General features: G+C 40.9%; 2 protein-coding genes across 2 annotated transcripts; both read left to right on the top strand.

Annotated features, from left to right (window-relative positions):
* Positions 1–1,573: 1,573 nt before the first annotated feature.
* LOC311041265 (uncharacterized protein) lies at positions 1,574–7,619 on the top strand (the record flags this gene model as incomplete). Its single annotated transcript, XM_084086166.1, has 4 exons — positions 1,574–1,669; positions 2,471–2,569; positions 6,662–6,760; positions 7,333–7,619. The coding sequence occupies exons 1-4, from the start codon at positions 1,606–1,608 to the stop codon at positions 7,617–7,619; spliced, it is 549 nt and encodes a 182-aa protein (XP_083942292.1). The 5' UTR covers positions 1,574–1,605.
* A 4,487-nt stretch (positions 7,620–12,106) lies between these two features.
* LOC311041268 (uncharacterized protein) lies at positions 12,107–16,055 on the top strand. The gene is made up of 2 exons (XM_084086169.1): positions 12,107–12,221; positions 12,975–16,055. Exon 2 carries the CDS (start codon positions 12,980–12,982, stop codon positions 15,248–15,250), a length of 2,271 nt encoding a protein of 756 aa, XP_083942295.1. The 5' UTR covers positions 12,107–12,221; positions 12,975–12,979; the 3' UTR covers positions 15,251–16,055.
* The last annotated feature ends 7,061 nt before the right edge of the window (positions 16,056–23,116 follow it).

Here is a 23,116-nt window from a genome sequence, read left to right on the forward strand (position 1 = left end):
GTGTGTTGCTGGGACAGAGAAAGGTCAATAATAAAGATGATTTTCTCTTGATTTGTCTCTGAATAAAAAATAATTGTATGAAAATCTTGGGAATATTGTGTGGCTTTTAGGTCCAGTATTTAGTTCAGTGACCAATGACCATATGGAGCTAAAGACTGGTTCAGAAGTGTTCACATTCACTCTAATATTGAAATAATAGACTAATAATAATAATAATAATAATAATAATAATAAAGCTGTGTTCCTGCTTGCGGTCTCCTAAAAACCGTCCGCCCGCTGCTAGCGTTGCCATGTCCTTTTATTATAAGTGACTTGTGAGTGGGGGGGGGGGGGGCTTGATTCTAAAGTGTTGTTGCTTATTTGGGCTTGTTTCCTAATGTTGTTTAAACCAGTGGTTCTCCAACATTTTCACGTCAAGGACCCCCCAAGTAATATGTTTTTTCTGCGGACTGAAAATATTTTGTTCCAGGGACCATGTACCAGATTTTTGTTGTTAAAATATAAAAAAAAAAAAAAAATCCCCCCCCCCCCCAGATTATTTTGAAAACAGCATCTACAAGCTCACTGTGATGCGTTGTGAGCTTGTAGTTTGGCTATTTCCAAATAGCCAATGTAGGTTTAAAATGTAAAGTGCTCATGTTGCTTCTTTTGGGCTTGTTTTCATAGACCTGGTTGCTTATTTCTCTCGCAAAATCTGGCAACGCTGCCACCTACTTCCCTAGCGCCGCCTTCACGCACAATGCAGGAAGTAAACCTGAGGAATCTTATCATTAAAAGTACGTGGCGTTTTACGTGACTGTTGACAAAAGCTAAGAAACACAAATCTGTCGTTTAAAAACGTAGTTTTTTTTAAGCAGCAGGAGGACTTTTGTTAGCAACTCAACCACTGAAACACAGCAGGTAAATATCAACTCATTCATGTTGCGTTTCATCCAATTATCATTTTAAAATGAACAAATCAATGTTGTGTTGGTACAGGTGGGCACCCAAGAACATCTGGGCATTAGGGATAATGGGCACCAACACCATCTGGGCACTATAGGGATAACTGGGCACCAAAACCATCTGGGCACTAGGGACATGTGGGCACCTAAACGAGTGGGCACTAAAGGGTATAGACATCTGGGCACCAGGGACATGCGGGCACTTGGGACAACTGTTGGCTTCTTTTGTCATTAGGTGTGAAGACTCTTTTTGCACTCTCTTTTCTTTAGATCTTTTTACGTTTTTCTATCATTATTCTAGTGTTGTTATTACCTATGCTGCTGCATTGTCTGAAGGAAGACAAACCAAATTAAGTTTTACTCTCATGTACCCGTACACAAGATTAGCCCCATTTAGAACCTCTCCCTCTGCTATATACAGCGGAGGGAGAGGTTCCGATTGGAGCTATACACAAGATGTAACAATAAAGTACAACCTTGAACCATGAACCTTGAACCACCTGCAGTCCTGCAATAGACCACTAGGTCTCCAGTTGTTAAAGTCCCTTTTCAATTCCTTCATTTCAGACCAGTTTCCTTAGAGCACCACGGGGAGATATCTACGCTATCAAGAGAGATGGCCTCCAAAAGATCATTAACATGGTCAGAGGAACAGCGAGAGATGGACCAGAGACATGGACTGTTTGATGCAATGCTGCAACCTGTAGTAAAGTTGTACAGGATAGGTGTGTACTGTTTAATTTACAACCTGTAGTAAAGTTGTACAGTCGGCCTTTTTCCTACCTGGATCTAACCACTAACCATCCTCTAACATCCTACTGTGTGGAGAGACTTTTCAAACAAATAGAAATAATAGGCCTACAGAAAGCGCTTGAGAATGAGATCACCTTGGACGCTTTATTGAACTTGATTTAAAAAGAACTCGACTTAAAAATAACTACTATTTGGATTACGATGACATTATCAGGGGTTAAAACGTTTTGTATTACCCTGTTATTGTGTTTGTGTTTTCTTTGTTTTTTGTCTTGCATTGCCCTGTATAATTTGTACTATTGCCTGTTATGTTGATTGATCTCGTAACTTAAGTCATATAAGTAGGGTGACGCCGATGACCTATGACCATTTTCACCGCAAAGCCTATTGTAATATTTAAGCTAAACGGTGTAAAAAGATAAATAAATATGTAGACCGCCTATTATTATTTCAGGTTATTTCAAGAGATTATTGAGCTATTTCAATCGCACGTCATTTGCGGCATGCGCGACTGACAGTTTGCACAACCTGCCTACCTGCCCCCCCTCCTTGGGGGGCCTACCATGACGTTTCCAGGCCTCCCCCACGAAGACATTCTGCGTCCGCCACTGCTTTTCCTCTGTTATTATTTTAGAACGAAGAAAGTGAAGTTACAGCTAAATAATGAAGAGTTGTATTGATTTATTGATTACTTTATTAACAAGATTGTTACTACAGTGCATGTAGTACAGTCAGAAGTTATGATAAGTCGTTATTCAATTGCTTCATTTCAGACCAGTGTGTGGAGTCCAGACTGCAGGTGAAGATGAACTCTCCAGACTCAGCCAGGGACATTTCTATTAAACAGGAGGAACCTGAAGACCACCCACTCAGTAAGTTTCATGTGCTCGTTATTTTTTTTTTCATATTTTCTCTCCTGTAAGGCTGTCACAATATCGAATTTACGCTATACAATAACAATGGTAAAAAATAATACCAGCACAAATGTCTAGACATACAGAGCCACAGCATACAAATCTGTTTACTGACCTGTCCCTGTGGCTTCATACTGTAGGTGTATAAGGGTCAAGAGTATAAGTGGTGGAAGGGTAGGGGTATAATTGGTGGTGGGGTGAACAGATAACGATGCTTGGTTGCAGAAACATTGAAAACAGATGGGCTACTTTCACCTTATTCACTTTAGACCATGGGTTTTCAACTTGTGGTCCGTGGACCACTGGTGGTCCGTGAAGGTATTGCATGTGGTCCCTGACCATGCATTTAGTAATGTAGGAAAGTGAAGATTTGTATTATATTTTATTTTTTCGACCACTAGTTGAGAAACAGTATGATGTATGATGACGCATCAATGTTGTCAGTTACTTGGAAGTCGGATGTCAAGAACTTCCACAGAAATGGGAGTTCGAATTTTCAAGGGAAACTGTACCCATACCGGTTTACGTTTTTAAAGTATTTTATCATTTTTTAAATACATAATTCAAGGCATGGCAATACATATTGTTTAAATTCATGGCAAGGTAATAACATGGTAATCTCAATCTCATTCATAAACATTCCATGACTATATAAAAAAAAATACATTTTTAAATACATAAGTCATGAGTCGAGGCTTGACAATACATATTATTTAAGTGCATGGCAAGGTAATAACAAGGTTATCTCAATCTCATTTCATAAACATTACATGACTATATCAAAAAAGAAAAACATACGTTTCATCGACCCTTCAAAGCATTACATGGAAGTCACATCTCTACACATTACATAAGGCTTTAAGTGGTATCACACTGGTCACCCGATAAGGTCCACAAAACATACCGTAGGCCTATTTCACAGACCCCATCAAGTGCCCAGTGCGATTGCGGGCCAATAAAAATGTGGCGTTTTTTTTTTATCTACAGCTCTCCTCCTTTTTAAGTCTGTTTTCACCTGCCTAAAAACAGTGTCTGCATTTATAACTGTATTATGGTCTGTTGCCATTTTGGACCGGGTCTTCCATATTTTAAAAACAGTGACACAAATACACAAAAAAATACACAAACCAAAATAAATCATAATTGTCTTTGGCACAGGTACAATTGGCATACAAAATATCTCTGTGACATGGTACCTTGACCCCCATGTCAAACATTTTACTCCATATCTGTTTAGACCTGTTGCAGTCTATTAGTAGATGGTCTATGGTCTCTGTGTGTGTACAACCTGGCATAGGGCATTCTGTGGTTCTCACAAAACAACTCCACTTGACTACCCCTCTTACAGGGAGTCTCCTGTGTACTGTTAGCCACATAACATCCTGTATGGTCCCTGTAACGAGGTCGCTGTTAAAACACTTTACTAGGCGTTTACTTTGCTCCAGTGAGCAATCTTTAAAAGTAACCAATCCTCCATATAAGGCCTCACTTATTAAATTGTAAATGATTTTGTTTGATTGGGTGCCCCAATTTATATTTAAGTTTAAGTGCTATGTTTAGTTGTAAAATCTCCATATGTCACTTTGTAGTATGGCAGTGACGATCTGCCCCTGCCCCTATGTTTCTCCCTCTTTTGGGGGTCTCCCACCCAGGTTGCTCCACACAGAAGTCCCCTAGCCACATTCTTACAAAGGGCAATTAACAGTTTGTTCCCAACATCCATTGCACCAAGTCCTCCCTCTAAAGTGCTTTTGTACATTAGGGCTCGTTTTGTTACCTCATGGTTGTTGCCCCATATTAACTGTACACACATTCTATTTATTGTTTTTATACATCTCTCAGGTGGCGGGTCAATTGTAGCCAAAAATAACAATTTAGATTAGAAGTTTTCACTATCCCTATTATTGACTTATGGGTTGTGTCCCTAACTTTCCATTTCTCTATTTCTACTTTAATCTCTGCTTCTTTCCTGTCCCAGTTTTTCTGTACACAGTCTATATTGCTAAAAAAGATTCCGAGGATTTTCATTTCCTCTTTCACCTCCATGAGCAAGTCTGGCTTTTCGTTCTCCTCGCCTATCCATATAGCCTCCGTTTTTGCCTCATTCAATTTAGCCCCCGCGGCTTGCTCATAGAGGCGAAAGTGTTCTCTAACAAAATCAAGTTCGTTTTGGGTCTTTATGAAGGCTGTGACGTCGTCCGCGTACGCGGACACCTTGGCCACTGTTCCACCAACTTGGACACCTTCTATTCTGTTATCATTCCTTATTCTGTTTAGTAAAGGGCTGATGGCTAAAATATAGAGTGCCGCACTCAGTGGGCAGCCCTGTTTTACCCCTTTCTGGATATTGATAAATTTAGACGTCCTTCCATTTGCCTTAACCGCCACCTGAGACTTGGCATATAACACTTTTATTATTTTTATAAAATCCTGTGGAAACCCATACTTTTCTAAAACGCACCATAAGTACTCTCGGTCTACAAAATCAAAAGCTCTTTTTTGGTCAAAACCAACAATAAAAAAACCTGGCCTGTGGCTCTCAGTTATCATCTCTCTGATCCTGTTAAGGTTGTCCCACATCATACGCCCTTTAATAGCACATGTTTGTTCTTTTTCTATTATTTCATTTAAAACTGAATTTATTTCATTTAAAACTGAATTTAGTCTTATCATTATTATTTTGGCGAGTATCTTATATTCTATGTTTGATAATGTGATCTGTCTCCAATTATTTAAGTCATTTTCATCACCTTTTTTAAAAATCAGAGAGATGGTACCCTGGTAAAGCCGCCATGCATACATTTATTTAGTCCATCATTAAAAGCAGAGGCCAATATATCATCTAGTTCATTGGCAAACACTTGGTAAAATTCAGAGGGATGCCCGTCTGGACCGGGTGATTTCCCTCTGTTTAAGAGTGAAATAGCTTTTCTTACTTCTTCCCTGGTGATATCACCAAGTAGGGTTGCAAAATGCACTTCATCTATTTTTTTAACCTCTGATAAAAAGGCCTCTGCTTCCAAAGAGCCACCAACATCAGAATACATTTCTTCAAAATGCTCAACAATTAAATCCATCATTTCATTATCTTTTTCCACAATGTAGCCATTTTTATTTCTCAAATAATTAATACAATTAAAATCCTGTCTCTCTTTATATTTCTGTATGACCTTTTGTATATTAGCTGGTTCGTCCGTATCGAAACCTGCCTGGACTTTAACTGCATTGATGTATTTGTTATTAAACACCATTAAAGTGCTATTAATTTCTTCCAATTTCTTCTCATCTTGTTCTGTTATTGGGCCATGTTTACATTTAATATCTACAAAATATTGCATTAATTTGTCATATTCTTTATTTTGTTCTTTGTTAAGAAAATTGCATTTTAAAATTAGGTGTCTTTTTAAGCACCTGTTCATTTCTTCCCACAGCTCAACATTTGACTCAGTGAACCGGTTTACCTGGTTGAGTCATCATTAGTAGGAAATGTGCCCATATCAATTGCATGTGCTTGCTCATACATATGTTGCAATGAATCAGTTAACATGAGTTTAATATGGACGGTTAAGAGAACAGAATAGGGGCAACCATGGGAAAGGAATGGATCAGTGGTTCTCAATCTTTTCTGAGCTCTGGACCACTAGCATATCTCAGTTAAATAATGACTTTTAAGGGATTGATTTAATTCACCTCGAATTAACAAATTAAATTAAGGCCTTAACAGTCATTATTTAATTTCAAGCTTTTTCCCCCACACCACGCCCATATCCCCCCTCCCAACACAACAGTGGTCCCCAGGTTGATTTTTAGTCAGGGTGGTAGTCCCTGGTTCATAATCAGTTGAAAAGACCATCATTTGTATTAAAAGAGTCCATCTTTTGACGCATTTTCCTTGTGTAATCTTGGATTAAGCGTATTTTCTTCCCCAATACATCCCATAATCTTTGCACCCAGTTGGGTTTAGGTCAATTTGTTTGTTTGTATTGTTGTTATTCTTGACACCACTAGGTCTCCAGTTATTAAAGTCCTTTTTCAATTCCTTCATTTCAGACCAGTGTGTGGAGTCCAGACTGCAGGTGAAGATGAACTCTCCAGACTCAGCCAGGGACATTTCTATTAAGAAGGAGGAACCTGAAGACCATCCACTCAGTAAGTTTTATGTGCTCATTCTTTCTTTCATATATTTTTTCTTCTCCATATTTTCTGTCCTGTAGGGCTATCACAATATCAAATTTAGACTATACAATAACAATGGTTAAAAGAAAATACCAGCACACACGCCTAGACATACAGAGCCACTTCATAAACATCTGTTTACATATATTTTAAACAAGACTAACACCAACTACTTTGGAGGTGACATACTGTTCATACATACAGACAAATCCTGTTCTGTACGGCTTGGCCTACAGCCTTATTTACTCCCAAAAGTATTATGTTTTATTTGCTATTCTCTAACACCATTATTCACTTGAGTAAGGTAACTAAATATATCAATTCAGGTTACCTTTCAAAATATGTATTTAGATAAACTAAAACTTTAAAACCTGGTTACTTTCAGCACTTCAGTTTCCAGAAACACCTGTAATAATAACCCGTATTTAGTAACTCTCTGGACAATCTAAGTTGGTTGATAGTTTATTTTTTACATGGAAAATTTAAAAATGTATTTACATTGTAGGAATCCAGTATTCACTATCATGTTTTCTTTCTGCTCCTAGCCATCCTGCACATGGTTGTGTGTAAAGAGGAGGTTTCTCCTGAACAGGAGAGGAGCCCCAGTCTGCTCCAGGAGGAACCAGAGCCTCCACACATTAAAGAGGAACAGGAGGAGATACTTCAAAGACCAGAGGAGCCTGTTGGGTCAATGTTGACATTACTAGCAGTGAAACATGAAGAGGAAGACGATGATAAAGACGTCTCTTCAAACTGCTCTGAAGTTGAACTTGACTCTGACACTGAAGTCACTGAAGACAGTGATGATTGGGAGGAGACCAGTGGAGGTTAGTCAGCTTTAAACACAAGGACAGGGATAATGTGTGGGGAAAACTGGGAGTTGGCATGATGACTAAATGGGGAGAAAAAAAAGGAAATAAAATAAAAAACATAAATATTAACAAGGAAGTCGTAGTGCTGTCACAGGGAAATTGGCTTTCCAGGGAAATTGAAAGAGGAGCGCTCGTTTTTAGGCACAGGGCTTCGGCGCGAGGCGGGGCTTTGATGCGAGGCCGACCTGGCTTTTGTTATTGTTGTTATTTGCATCAAAAGAGTCCATCTTTTGACGCATTTTCCTTGTGTAATCTTGGATTACGACTCTTATACATCCCATAATCTTTTCACCCAGTTGGGCTTAGGTCAATTTCCTTTACCTCCTTCATATAATATTGTTATTCTTGAGACCACTAGGTCTCCAATTATTAAAATCCCTTTTCAACTCCTTCATTTCAGACCAGTGTGTGGAGTCCAGACTGCAGGTGAAGATGAACTCTCCAGACTCAGCCAGGGACATTTCTATTAAGAAGGAGGAACCTGAAGACCACCCACTCAGTAAGTTTTATGTGCTCATTCTTTCTTTCATGTTTTCTCTCCTGTATGACTGTCACAATATCAAATTTACACTATGCAATAACAATGGTAAAACAAATACCAGCACATATGTCTAGACATACAGAGCCACATCATACAAATCTGTTGACATAGATTTGAAACTACGACCAACTACTTTGGAGGTGACACATTGTTCATACATACAGACAAATCCTGTTTGCTCCAGTCACGCACGTGGAAAAGAAGGGTTGGCCGCGTGCATTTCCATTGAAATGCATTGGACCAAACTTCCCGCTATGGCCAGATGTGGCGAGAACAGTCGCGTCTTGCGCCCACAATAAAACACAAACACACACACACACACACACACACACACACACACACACACAGATAGACAGAGAGAAAGAGACAGATAGGGAGAGAGAGTAGATGGAAAAGTTATTATATCTTGTTTATTATGATTATTATTAGGGGGCCAAGCACACAGTGCTAAGGCATCCTTTTGTTTCTGCTGCTTTTATTATTAGTATTATTCCGCCACAGACAGAGAGAGACACAGAGAGAGAGAGAGAGACAGAGAGAGAGAGACAGAGAGACAGAGAGAGAGAGAGACACAGAGAGACAGAGAGAGAGAGTTCTATTTGGCAATATTGTAACTGTTTACATTCATACCAATACATCTATTTGAAATGAAGAGAGAGAGAGAGAGAGAGAGAGAGAGAGAGAGAGAGAGAGAGAAATAGAGTTCTAATGTGTTTTTTATGTGCAAACTTGTGACCAACTACTTTGCAAGCTAAATATATGTTTTAGGGGCTGATAGGTCCGGTTTTAGATTTCTGAGGTGTAAGGGTGCAATTATGTTTTCCCCTATTCAGTGACAGGTATAGTAGGGGTCAAGAGCTTTCCAAATCAGCTCCTCTAGCACGTTGTGTTACTGACCTGTCCCTGTGGCTTCATAGGTGTATCAGGGTCAAGGGTATAAATGGTGGAAGGGTGGGGGTATAATTGGTGGTGGGGTGAACAGATATTGATGCTTGGTTGCAGAAACATTGAAAACAGATGGGCTACTTTCACCTTATTCACTTTAGATCATTATTTGCATCAAAAGAGTCCATCTTTTGACGCATTTTCCTTGTGTAATCTTGGATTAAGCGTGTTTTTTGTTCTCTTATACATTCCATAATCTTTTCACCCAGTTCGGCTTAGGTCAATTTCCTTTACCTCCTTCTTATAATATTGTTATTCTTGAGACCACTAGGTCTCCAATTATTAAAATCCCTTTTCAACTCCTTCATTTCAGACCAGTGTGTGGAGTCCAGACTGCAGGTGAAGATGAACTCTCCAGACTCAGCCAGGGACATTTCTATTAAGAAGGAGGAACCTGAAGACCATCCACTCAGTAAGTTTTATGTGCTCATTCTTTCTTTCATATTTTCTCTCCTGTATGACTGTCACAATATCAAATTTACACTATACAATAACGGTAAAATAAATACCAGCACAAATGTCTAGACATACAGAGCCACATCATACAAATCTGTTGACATAGATTTGAAACTACGACCAACTACTTTGGAGGTGACACACTGTTCATACATACAGAAATGGAAAAGAAGGGTTGGCCGTGTGCATTTCCATTGAAATGCATTGGACCAAACGTCCCGCTATGGCCAGATTTGGCGAGAAGAACAGTCGCGTCTTGCGCACACAATAAAACACACACACACACACACACACACACACACACACACACACACACACACACACACACACACACACACACACACACACACACAGAAAGACAGTGAGAGAGAGCTAGCCAGAGAGAGAGAAATAGACAGAGAGAAGGAGACAGAGAGAGAGAGAGTAGATGGAAAAGTTATTATATCTTGTTTATTATAATTATTATTAGGGGGCCAAGCACACAGTGCTAAGGCGGTTTACCTGGTTGAGTCATCATTAGTAGGAAATGTGCCCATATCAATTGCATGTGCTTGCTCATACATATGTTGCAATGAATCAGTTAACATGAGTTTAATATGGACGGTTAAGAGAACAGAATAGGGGCAACCATGGGAAAGGAATGGATCAGTGGTTCTCAATCTTTTCTGAGCTCTGGACCACTAGCATATCTCAGTTAAATAATGACTGTTAAGGGCTTGATTTAATTCACCTCAAATTAACAAATTAAATTAAGGCCTTAACAGTCATTATTTAATGTCAAGTTTTTTCCCCCACACCACGCCCATATCCCCCCTCCCAACACAACAGTGGTCCCCAGGTTGATTCTTAGTCAGGGTGGTGGTCCCTGGTTCATAATCAGTTGAAAACCCATGCTTTAGAAGACCATTATTTGTATCAAAAGAGTCCATCTTTTGAGACATTTTTCCTTGTGTAATCTTGGATTAAGCGTGTTTTCTTCCCTACTACATCCCATAATCCTTTCACCAAGTTGGGCTTAGGTCAATTTCCTTTACCTTCTTCAAATAATGTTATTCTTGAGACCCCTAGGTCTCCAGTCATTAAAGTCCCTTTTCAATTCCTTCATTTCAGACCAGTGTGTGGAGTCCAGACTGCAGGTGAAGATGAACTCTCCAGACTCAACCAGGGACATTTCTATTAAGAAGGAGGAACCTGAAGACCATCCACTCAGTAAGTTTTATGTGCTCATTCTTTCTTTCATGTTTTCTCTCCTGTATGACTGTCACAATATCAAATTTACACTATACAATAACAATGGTAGAACAAATACCAGCACAAATGTCTAGACATACAGAGCCACATCATACAAATCTGTTGACATAGATTTGAAACTACGACCAACTACTTTGGAGGTGACACACTGTTCATACATACAGACAAATCTGTCAAAACTGTTTGCTCCAGTCACGCACGTGAAAAAGAAGGGTTGGCCGCGTGCATTTCCATTAAAATGCATTGGACCAAACGTCCCGCTATGGCCAGATTTGGCGAGAACAGTCGCGTCTTGCGCCCACAATAAAAACCCAGTTGTGCTTAGGTCAATTTCCTTTACCTTCTTCAAATATTGTTATTCTTGAGACCACTAGGTCTCCAGTTATTAAAATCTCTTTTCAATTCCTTCATTTCAGACCAGTGTGTGGAGTCCAGACTGCAGGTGAAGATGAACTCTCCAGACTCAGCCAGAGACATTTCTATTAAGAAGGAGGAACCTGAAGACCATCCACTCAGTAAGTTTTATGTGCTCATTCTTTCTTTCATATATTTTTTCTTCTCCATATTTTCTGTCCTGTAGGGCTATCACAATATCAAATTTAGACTATACAATAACAATGGTTAAAAGAAAATACCAGCACACACGCCTAGACATACAGAGCCACTTCATAAACATCTGTTTACATATACTTTAAACAAGACCAAGACCAACTACTTTGGAGGTGACACACTGTTCATACATACAGACAAATCCTGTTCTGTACGGCTTGGCCTACAGCCTTATTTACTCCCAAAAGTATTATGTTTTATTTGCTATTCTCTAACACCATTATTCACTTGAGTAAGGTAACTAAATATATCAATTCAGGTTACCTTTCAAAACATGTATTTAGATAAACTAAAACTTTAAAACCTGATTACTTTCAGCACTTCAGTTTCCAGAAACACCTGTAATAATAACCCGTATTTAGTAACTCTCTGGTCAATCTAAGTTGGTTGATAGTTTATTTTTTACATGGAAAATTTAAAAATGTATTTACATTTTAGGAATCCAGTATTCACTATCATGTTTTCTTTCTGCTCCTAGCCATCCTGCACATGGTTGTGTGTAAAGAGGAGGTTTCTCCTGAACAGGAGAGGAGCCCCAGTCTGCTCCAGGAGGAACCAGAGCCTCCACACATTAAAGAGGAACAGGAGGAGATACTTCAGAGACCAGAGGAGCCTGTTGGGTCAATGTTGACATTACTAGCAGTGAAACATGAAGAGGAAGACGATGATAAAGACGTCTCTTCAAACTGCTCTGAAGTTGAACTTGACTCTGACACTGAAGTCACTGAAGACAGTGACGATTGGGAGGAGACCAGTGGAGGTTAGTCAGCTTTAAACACAAGGACATGGATAATGTGTGGGGAAAACTGGGAGTTGGCATGATGACTAAATGGGGAGAAAAAAGAGGAAATAAAATAAAAAACATAAATATTAACAAGGAAGTCGTAGTGCTGTCACAGGGAAATTGGCATTCCAGGGAAATTGAAAGAGGAGCGCTCGTTTTTAGGCACAGGGCTTCGGCGCGAGGCGGGGCTTTGATGCGAGGCCGACCTGGCTTTTGTTGTTCCCCCCACATAGCAACCAGGAAGCTACGCTAGGGGAACGCTGAACACGCGTTCACACGTGATAATAGTTATTGTCCATGACGGAGGCGCGCCGACTCAGCAGAGCTTGAGGCCGAGGAGGCGCGCCCTCGCCGACCGGCCGAAGGTCTGCTAGTCGAATCAGCGCCGTCCGAGTTGTGAACCGATAGGGACAGAATAGATCTTTTCATGGGTTACAGTCTATGGTTACCATCCAGTGTCCACGATGACACACATGTGTGTGTGTGCATGTGTGCGCATGGCTTGCATTCATTGCCCTCTAGTGTTGGTTATACAGAATTGCCTGGGTGGGTGGTAAAAACAAGCACTCCTTTTTCAATTTCCCTGGAATGCCAATTTCCCTGTAACAGTGCTACCAACAAGCGACTAGTTTGACGATGGAAGCTTTACATGTTGTATTTTTGCTAACCATTTTGAATCTCTCTCTCTCTCTCTCTCTCTCTCTCTCTCTCTCTCTCTCTCTCTCTCAGGGGTGATGTCCCACTCTTCCCAGACTCAGGCCTTCTCTTGTTCTAAGTGTCCATCCACCTTCACGTCTCAGGTCCTCCTCCATAAACACATCAAGAGGAGCCACAATGACCTCTTGCAACGAAGAGAAAAAACGTTCCATTGTAAACTCTGTAACAAGAGTTTCAATTACTCGGGTAACCTCAAGAGACACCAGCGTATCCACACTGGAGGAAAAAGGTTCCACTGTAAACATTGTAAAATGAGTTTCAATGAGTCAGGTCACCTGAAGTCTCACCAGCTTACTCACACTGAAGAAAAACGTTTTCATTGTAAAACTTGTGACAAGAGTTTCAGTTACTCCAGTAACCTGAGCAAACACCAGCGTAGCCACACTGGAGAAAAACCTTTCCACTGTAAACACTGTGACAAAAGTTTCTCTCATTCATGTTACCTGAAGACACACCAGCGTGTCCACACCAGAGAAAAACCTTTCCACTGTAAACACTGTGACAAAAGTTTCTCTCATTTATGTCACCTGAAGACACACCTTAATGTCCACACCGGAGAAAAACCTTTCCACTGTAAATATTGTAGCAAGAGTTTCAATAACTCAGGTACCCTAGATAGACACCAGCGTATCCACACTGCAGAAAAACCTTTCCATTGTAAATATTGTAATAAGAGTTTCAGTACCTCAGGTAGCCTAAAGAGACATCAGCCTATCCATACTGCAAAAAAAACGCTCCACTGTAAACATTGTGACAAGAGTTTTGTTGCGTCAGGTAGCCTTAAGAGACATCAGCTTACCCACACTGAAGGAAAACGTTTTCATTGTAAATATTGTGACAAGAGTTTTAGTAGCTCCAGTAACTTGAGGAAACACCAGCGTATCCACACTGGAGAAAAACCTTTCAACTGTAAACACTGTGACAAAAGTTTCTCTCTTTCATGTGACCTGACGACACACCTGCGTGTCCACACTGGAGAAAGACCTTTCCGCTGTGAATACTGTGACAAAGATTTCTTGTGTTCAAATAATTTGAAGGGACACCTGCGTGTCCACATTGGAGAAAGACCTTTCCACTGTGATTATTGTGGGAAAGGTTTCTCGCATTCAAGTAATCTGAGTAGACACCTGTGTGTCCACACCAGAGAAAAACCTGTCCAGACCAAAAAAAAACCTTACGAATGTAAACATTGCGACAAGAGTTACGGCTATGCATGTGACCTAAAGAAACACCAGCATGTCCACACTGGAGAAAAACCTTTCCATTGTAAACATTGTGACAAGAGTTTCAGTCGGTCAGGTGACCTAAAGAAACACCAGCGTAGCCACACTGGAGAAAAACCTTTCCATTGTAAACATTGTGACAAGAGTTTCAGTCAGTCAGGTGACCTGAAGACACACCAGCGTGTCCACACTGGAGAAAAACCTTTCCATTGTAAACATTGTGACAAGAGTTTCAATCGGTCAGGTGACCTAAAGAGACACCAGCGTATCCACACTGGAGAAAAACCTTTCCATTGTAAACATTGTGAAAAAAGTTTCAGTCAGTCATATGACTTGAAGACACACCTGCGTGTCCACACTGGAGAAAACCCTTTCCATTGTAAACATTGTGACAAGAGTTTCACACGGTCAGGTGACCTAAATAATCACCAGCGTATCCACACTGGAGAAAAACCTTTCCACTGTAAACATTGTGACAAGAGTTACTTTCAGTCAAGTCATCTGAAGACACACCAGCGTATCCACACTGGAGAAAAACCTTTCTACTGTAAACATTGTGACAAGAGTTTCAGTCGGTCAGGTGACCTTAAAAAACACCAGCGTATCCACACTGGAGAAAAACCTTTCCACTGTAAACATTGTGACAAGAGTTTCTTTCAGTCAAGTTATCTGAAGACACACCAGGGTGTCCACACTGGAGAAAAACCTTTCCATTGTAAACATTGTGACAAGAGTTTCAGTCGGTCAGATGACTTAAAGAAACACCAGCGTATCCACACTGGAGAAAAACCTTTCCGCTGTAAACATTGTGACAAGAGTTTCTTTCAGTCAAGTCATCTGAAGACACACGAGCGTATCCACACTGGAGAAAAACCTTTCTGCTGTAAACATTGTGACAAGAGTTTCTTTCAGTCAAGTCATCTGAAGACACACCAGCGTATCCACACTGGAGAAAAACCTTTCCATTGTAAACATTGTGACAAGAGTTTCCGTGAATCACGCCAACTGAAGACACACCAGTGTGTCCACGCTGGAGAAAACTCTTGTCAACTGTTAACAGTGTGAGAAGAGTTTCAGTCAGGTAAGTGCTCTGAAAAGATATCAGTGCATTCACACCAAGGGAGAGAAAAAAAGCTTTCCACTATAAATCAGCTCACTGGGAGGATCAAATTAAACGGCTGCATGTTGTCAGGGAGTTGAATAGACAAGCAAAACTATCATGGAGATTTATAATGCTCCTGTCAGTAGAAGTTTCCATTAGGACTCATCTTGTGGAGTCATTCTCCATCTCTTTTGTTTTTCCTTTTTTAAAACATTACTACAATCTACAAAAGTTTAGTGTTCACGGTAACTTTTTTCTTTCTTCTTTTACTTAAAGTTATTCTAAATGATCGTGGTGTTATTTATTTATAATATAAATGATCATGTAAACCATATTGATCTTATAATCTAGGACTGTTTTTCCAGAATTTTAGTTTTTATATCATGATTTGATGTCATTGTTCTGTATGCATGTGCAATGAATGGGGCACCATTTCAATTACCTTTCTACATGTATGTTTTATGAATTATGACAGTAATTGTTACAATTAATGAAATAGCTATGATCATTATTAAAATGCATTACATTATTAAATTGTGATGTGAATCTGAATCAGAATCAGCTTTATTGTCACATAACAGGTTTACACTACAGAAATAAAAAAAGTGGGTGAAATTCGTTTTAGTGCAAGTTCTGTCGTTTTTATTTCCATAGAAAAAATGAAAGGAAGAAGAAGAAGGGGGGCGGCAGGGGGAGAGAGATCAATCAAAGACAATCAAATGATCTACATATTTACACATAGTACCTGGGGTAAGATATAAAGGTGTGTGAGCATAGCAGCAGATGTGACCCTGGACGATCAACTGTCGTTCTCGGCTAACATCGCATCAGTGACACGGTCCTGCAGATTCCTCCTCTACAACATCAGGAGGATTCGCCCCTTCCTCACGGAGAAAACAGCCCAGGTGCTGATCCAGGCTCTTGTCATCTCCCGCCTGGACTACTGCAACTCCCTCCTTGCTGGTGCTCCGGCATCAGCCATCAGACCTCTGGAGCTTGTTCAGAAAGCTGCGGCTCGTCTGGTGTTCAACCGCCCCAAGTTCTCCCACACAACTATCCTTCTCCGTTCTCTGCACTGGCTCCCCGTAGCAGCTCGCATTCAGTTTAAAACCCTGGTGCTAGCCTATAGAGCAGTGAAAGGAACAGCTCCTTCTTACCTCCGGGTTTTGGTCAATGCCCACACCCCTGCCCGACCACTCCGGTCTGCCACCTCGGGGCGACTGACTCCCTCGCCACTCAACGGTCCTTCTGGTCGATCGACACGGTCACGACTTTTTTCTGTTCTGGCCCCACAGTGGTGGAATGAACTTCCCACTGATGTCAGGACAGCAGAGTCACTGCCCATCTTTCGCCGCAGGCTGAAAACCCACCTCTTCAGGAAACACTATCCTTCCTCTTTGCCTGGCCTACTTGTTGTTAACTAGTTGTACGAACTCTTGCTTTATTTTTGTATTGTTTTATTGGATCTTGTTTAGTCGATACACTTATTTGTTTTAGCTCGTGCTCATTTGATTTTGCCATTTTTGTCTCATCTGTTTAAGAAAGTAGGTAGCTGATATATTGCACTTTTACCTTAGCGCTAGGTATACTCTTGGTTGCTTGTTTTTGCAGGAAATGTACTTAAAACTTCTGGTGATTAGTAGTTTTCGTTCCCTACCTATGTTGAATACACTTATTGGAAGTCGCTTTGGATAAAAGCGTCTGCTAAATGACTGTAATGTAATGTAATGTAATGTATACTGTACATGATATACTATGGAGTGGACGTTTAGGTCTGTCAAGTATGTCAATCAATCAATCAAACCATTTCAATTATTTTATTTATATGCCGGTAAACTGAGGGATGTATTTTTTATGATTTATGACTAATAATTACACCTAACGTAATGACTATGATCACTATTAAGTCATATTACATGATTCAAAGTGTGATGTGATAGCAAATTAAAGCTTTTGCAAAGCCCTATAGCATGCACACACACACACACACACACACACACACACACACACACACACACACACACACACACACACACACACACACACACACACACACGTGCAATATGTTTATTACTACGGTATAAGCCTAATGGATTATTATCAGGAAAGTGAAATATAAGCTATGATCTCTTAACATTACTATTTGGGATGTGTGGAAGAATTTAGTCTGCAGGCACAATTCAGAATCAACTTTAGTGTCACATCACATGATTACAGATGGAAAAGAGTGTGTGAGATTATTTTTGTACAAGCTCTGAACATCTAAAGTTACAGGAAGAGTTAAAATAGAGAAGAAATATAGAAGAAAGAAACAAGTTAAAAAAAAAGACTAAACGGGAAGGAACAACTGTATACGTCTCTAGAAGTATACTGTTGACCAGTGACTACAGGAAACAACACTGATGATCTGTCCAAGTTTGCGCATCATCAGTAGATGTTTTGTTAACTGAAATACTCTGGAGAGAGAGAGAAGATGGCGCCGTGGAGAAGTGGAGGGCTGGCCGTCGCGCTACCTTTGCAATTGTTTGCAGTCTTAGTAGTCACCTTAGGTACACATAGTGTAAGATGTACACACACATATGACAGGCAAACACTACTGAACATCAGAACGACGATCGGTTACCGTTCTCCGGAGTTGTCGGCGGTTCCGCCGTTGGAGACGCGTCTTCCACTGTCCTGCAGCTGATGTCAACACCAGCGAGGCGCCAATCACGCCAATCATGGTGCAGGAATGTGATGCCTCTGAAAAAGTATTTAACACTACTACTACGACCAATATATCTGCCTAGGGAATTCAGTGTAATTATACTGTCAGTTGTCTACATCCACCCCCGTGCAAATGAAGAGGCTGCACTAAAGGAACTGTATGGGACAATTAATGATTTGGAGTCTGCTTATCCTGATGGCTGCTTTATTCTGGTGGGATATTTTAACTCCTCCAACCTGAAGAAAGTCCTCCCAAAATACTACCAACATGTCACGTGTAATACACGAGGGGAGAGGGTTCTCGATCAATGCTGGACGCCTTTTCGGGAGAGTTATAGAGCCCTACCACGTCCACCTTTTGGTAGGTCGAGACAGACGGCACCAACACCGGTCCACCGGAGCCTGCACCACCACAGGAGGTCAGCCCACTATCCATCTCGGAGTCTGATGTGCGTAAGGCCTTCATGCGGTTGAACACCCGTAAAGCGGCAGGCCCCGACGGCATACCAGGTCGGGTGCTCAAAGTCTGTGCACACCAGTTGGCTGGTGTGTTTACAGACATCTTCAACCTCTCCCTCTCTCAAGTTGAGGTTCCTGAAGGCTTCAAAAGGTCCACCATACTCCCAGTCCCCAAGCGTGCTAAAACATCATGTCACAATAACTGGAGACCTGTTGCACTGACACCAATCGTCAGCAAGTGCTTTGAGAGGCTGGTAAGAGATTACATCTGCTCGGTACTGCCTGCTACGGTGCATCCATGGCAGTTTGCATACCGGAAAAATAGATCAACCGATGATGCAGTGGCCATGGCTCTCCACACTGCCCTCAATCACTTGGATGCGAGAGGGAGTAACAACAGGTACGTGCGGATGCTGTTCGTGGACTTCAGCTCAGCCTTCAATACAATTGTCCCTGCAAGACTAGACATGAAGCTCAGAGACCTAGGCCTGCACCCGACCATGTGCAGGTGGGTACTGAACTTTCTGTCGAACCGTGGTCAGGTGGTGCGGATGGGCAACATAACATCAGACCCAATGACCCTCAACACCGGTGCACCCCAGGGCTGTGTGCTCAGCCCCCTCCTTTACTCCTTGTACACCCATGACTGTATTTCCACGCACGGCTCCAATACCATCATTAAGTACGCCGACGACACTGCAGTCATGGGGCTGATCACCGACGCCAGCGAGACGGCCTATAGAGACGGCCTATAGAAACGAGGTCAATACACTGGCGCTATGGTGTCGGGAGAACAACCTAGCTCTCAACGCGGGAAAGACCAAGGAGCTAATTGTTGACTTCAGGAGGCCAAGGAGGGAACACACGCCAATCCACATCGATGTAGTTGCAGTGGAGAGAGTCAGTGGGTTTAAATTCCTGGGAATACACATAGACGACGACCTTAAGTGGAACACTCACACCACTCATGTGGTGAAAAAGGCACAACAACGCCTGTACTGCTTACGGCGCCTGAAGAAGTTCAGGGTTAGCCCCCGTATCCTGAGGTCTTTTTACAACTGCACCATCGAGAGCATCCTGACGGGTGGATTCACCGTATGGTACGGGAGCGGCACTGTCCTTCAACAGAAGGCACTACAGAGAGTAGTGCGGTCAGCCCAGCGTATAGTCGGAGGTGAGCTTCCCTCCCTCCAGGGAATATACGAGAGGCGATGCGTGGCCAAGGCTGAACGGATTGTAGGGGATGTCCACCATCCCAGCCACAGCTGTTCAGGCCGGCACTGTGGCCATGGCCAGGCAAGCAGTATCTCAGCCTTGCTAGCCACACACAAAGACTATGGAGTACTTTCTTCTTGGCCACCATAAGACTTCTGAATACACACTGAACACTACATGGCCCGGACTATATGGCCATATGTCTGTGGCTAATGTATTAGATCTATGACAATGCAGTTTGCACATGAGCTTTTTGCACTTAGTTTAGTAGTTTAGATCTTTACATGTTTTTATTAAGCAGCATAGTTTCTAACATAACACTTGACATTGAGTCTGATGGGGAATTACTGAGACTGTTGCTGCTGTGTTGGTTTTTAGCGCACAATGAATTTCACGTGCCTTTTCTTGTAAATGGTATTGTTGACAATAAAGTTGAACCTTGAACCTTGACGGCCGGAGAGACGGAAACCCGGGATGGAGAGGGTTGGCAGCCCTAACCTTCTTCTGAGGTGAAGAACCCAAAGCAAGCTACATACTGAGGTAAAACCTGCAACATTCAAGAGGGTTTAAAAATCCATCAAGGCAGAATGAGATGTTTGAAAGCGGCAACGACGACACAACGCACGGAAGTCACTTCTGGTCAGCAGGGTCACGCAGGAGGAGCCAGGCCTGGAGGCAACCCACAGTGCCCAGAGCCTCCTACTGTCGCCAACACCTGCTGCCAACAGCTCACCTGCTACCCTAAGCCCCCAAGAGACAGTGTCCAAGTTTGTGCATCAGTAGATGTGTTGTGAACCTATATAACATTTGTTAATATAACAGAGCCATACCTGCAGACAGGACTGATGAAATAGGATTGTGGGTGTGTTTTTATACCTTTGTGTGGCCCTAGATCTTTGCACACAATAATATGAAACCTCATGATTAGTTACACCATTTTAGGTCAGCCTGACACAGTCCAATTCATCCATTACAATCAATCTATCTTCCCAGAACATTATGGTACAATAACCATAATGGGAAACTCATAACTATTTGGAACATACATTGCTTTGAAATAACTTCTGATAATCTTACTGTGTCACAGTCTGAATATACCATACAGTCTGAATTTATCATAGACATATTGATATAGTTACATAGTTTGAAAATTATATGGGTAATATGTTTAATACAAGGTATATGCTGCATCCTGTAACATGGTATATGTTAGTTTATGTTGTATCTTGCATTTCTATGAGACGTGATCAGACCTGTGCAGCATCAATGTGCACTGATGAAAGCTGTGATGGATGTAGGGCTGCAACTATCCATGACTTTCTAAGCAATTCATCTATAGATTACTTTTGTGATTAATCAAATAATCGAGAAGCTGCTTTTTTCTTAATATGTTTTTACTTCTCAACAAATTGATTGACAACATCAGCCCTATGTTATACTATGTTGCACAACAGTGTCTGTAAGACATGTGAAAATAGCTGATCTACAAGCACAAAACGCATCGCACTGTGACGTGTTGTGAACTTGTAGATCTCCTATTTTCAATATTTTTGGATTTTAAATTTGTGGGAAAATGTTGCCTATAATGAAATATCCAAAATAGGGATTGATTATTAATCGGTTAATTTATCGAATTAATGATTAACAATTATTTTTCAATAATCATTTAATTTGATTAGTTGGATGAAGTGCTTTACTCCTAGATGGATGTTCTCTTGTCTACAGGTCAGGAAGGTCACATAGTTCTGTTAGTGTATATAAACAATGGACAGTACCCGAGACCAACAGTAGGGGGCATCAATACACCAACTGGCCTCTAGACAAAGTGGTCGTCAGAAGAAGAACATACCCACAATGCAGTAGTGAAAACAACATGGTGTGTTGACTGACTGTTGTTGACACTTTAAAATACCATAGATTTATATAAAAGTAAAATACAAAGAAAAGTAAACGTGTCGTTTCTAAACAGTGTCGTCGTTAAGCAGCAGGAGGACGTTTGTTAGCAGCTCAACCACTGAAACACAGCAGGTAAAGATCAACTCATTATGTTGGCTTTACTTTGTATTTATTGACTCAATATGGAATATAAATGTAATTGCTGTTACTTGCCAGATTATAATTCATAAACACAACAAGTACTCAAAGCAGCTATACATACATGTTTTGCTACATGTTGTTGATTGAATAGATTATAATTCATGTGATTTAACTATTATCAATGTAATGGTTAATCTCCATATAAACAATGAGCAAACGTTGCTTGTACATGAGTAGCCTTGGATCAAGACGGTCATCGGTCATAATGAACGTCTTGGAGTTATTTCTAAATAGTCTTTGCACTTTCACACTTTGGGTCCGTACATCTACTTAAACGTTCAGGTTTCAAATATAAAGTGTTTACCTCATGGCCACGGATGTTACAATTATGTTCGGGCCCTCAGAAGTACCTTTATCTTCCGTATTGTTCAATTTTAATCATTTTAATCCGATCTGTGTCAGATCTCCGTTGCTTTCAACTGCGTGACCCTATCGGTTGAGAGGTGTATTGCACTTTGATACATTATAACTCTTTGAGGAAAATGGCCACCGAGCAGGATTAAAATGTTTTTTATTGAACAATACGAAGATACTTCTGAGGGCCCGTACATAATTGTAACATCCGTGGCCATGGGGTAAGCACTTTATATTTGAAATTTGAACGTTTATGTAGATGTACGGACCCAAAGTGTGAAAGAGCAAAGACTATTTTGAACCTACTCCAAGACAGTCAGATAATGTTAATGTGATTGTCAAGTGAAGTTAAACATTAATTGTATTTTGTCTAAACATTTGTCATGCTGTACAGTGTTGCCAGATTTTGTGAGAGAAATAAGCAACTAGGTCTATGACAATATGTACAAGCTCACAATGCGACAAGTTGTGAGCTTGTAGATTTGCTAAAATAATCTTGAAACTTTAAAAAAAAACACAAATCTGGTAAGGGGGCCCTGGCACAAAATGTTTAGGGGGGGAGGGGTCATATACATTCATATTGATTTGGGGGGTCCTTGCTTGACATGACAATGTTTGAGAACCACTGGTTTAAACAACATTAGGGAAGCAAGCCCTAATAAGCAACTGGACTTTAGAAACAAGCCCAAAAAACCACAACCCGCAACTACCAATATTTACAAGCGACTTCACAGAAAAACAAGCCCAAAGTCGCTTATAATATTAGCAGACATGGCAACACTGATGTTGTCATGTCTATGACTCATCCAGGTAATGCATGGCATTGAACATAGTTTCCCTGTCTCGTTCATGGGCTGCTTTATTGCTCTTTGTTTTTTCCCCCTCATCAGATTCCTTGAAAAAGGCTCTCCATCATAATCTTTCCATCATCTTCACTAGATCTGTGAGATCTAAACATCTCACAGTCAAACTGAGACTGAGTTTGAGCTTTTAGGGAG

Source organism: Gymnoscopelus microlampas (genome assembly GCF_963454915.1).
Source record: "Gymnoscopelus microlampas genome assembly, contig: SCAFFOLD_70, whole genome shotgun sequence".
NCBI lineage: Eukaryota > Metazoa > Chordata > Actinopteri > Myctophiformes > Myctophidae > Gymnoscopelus > Gymnoscopelus microlampas.

What these genes read in the sequence shown, in the direction of transcription:
- LOC311041268 (XM_084086169.1), top strand. Translation starts at nt 12,980, where the DNA reads ATGTCCCACTCTTCCCAGACTCAGGCCTTCTCTTGTTCTAAGTGTCCA.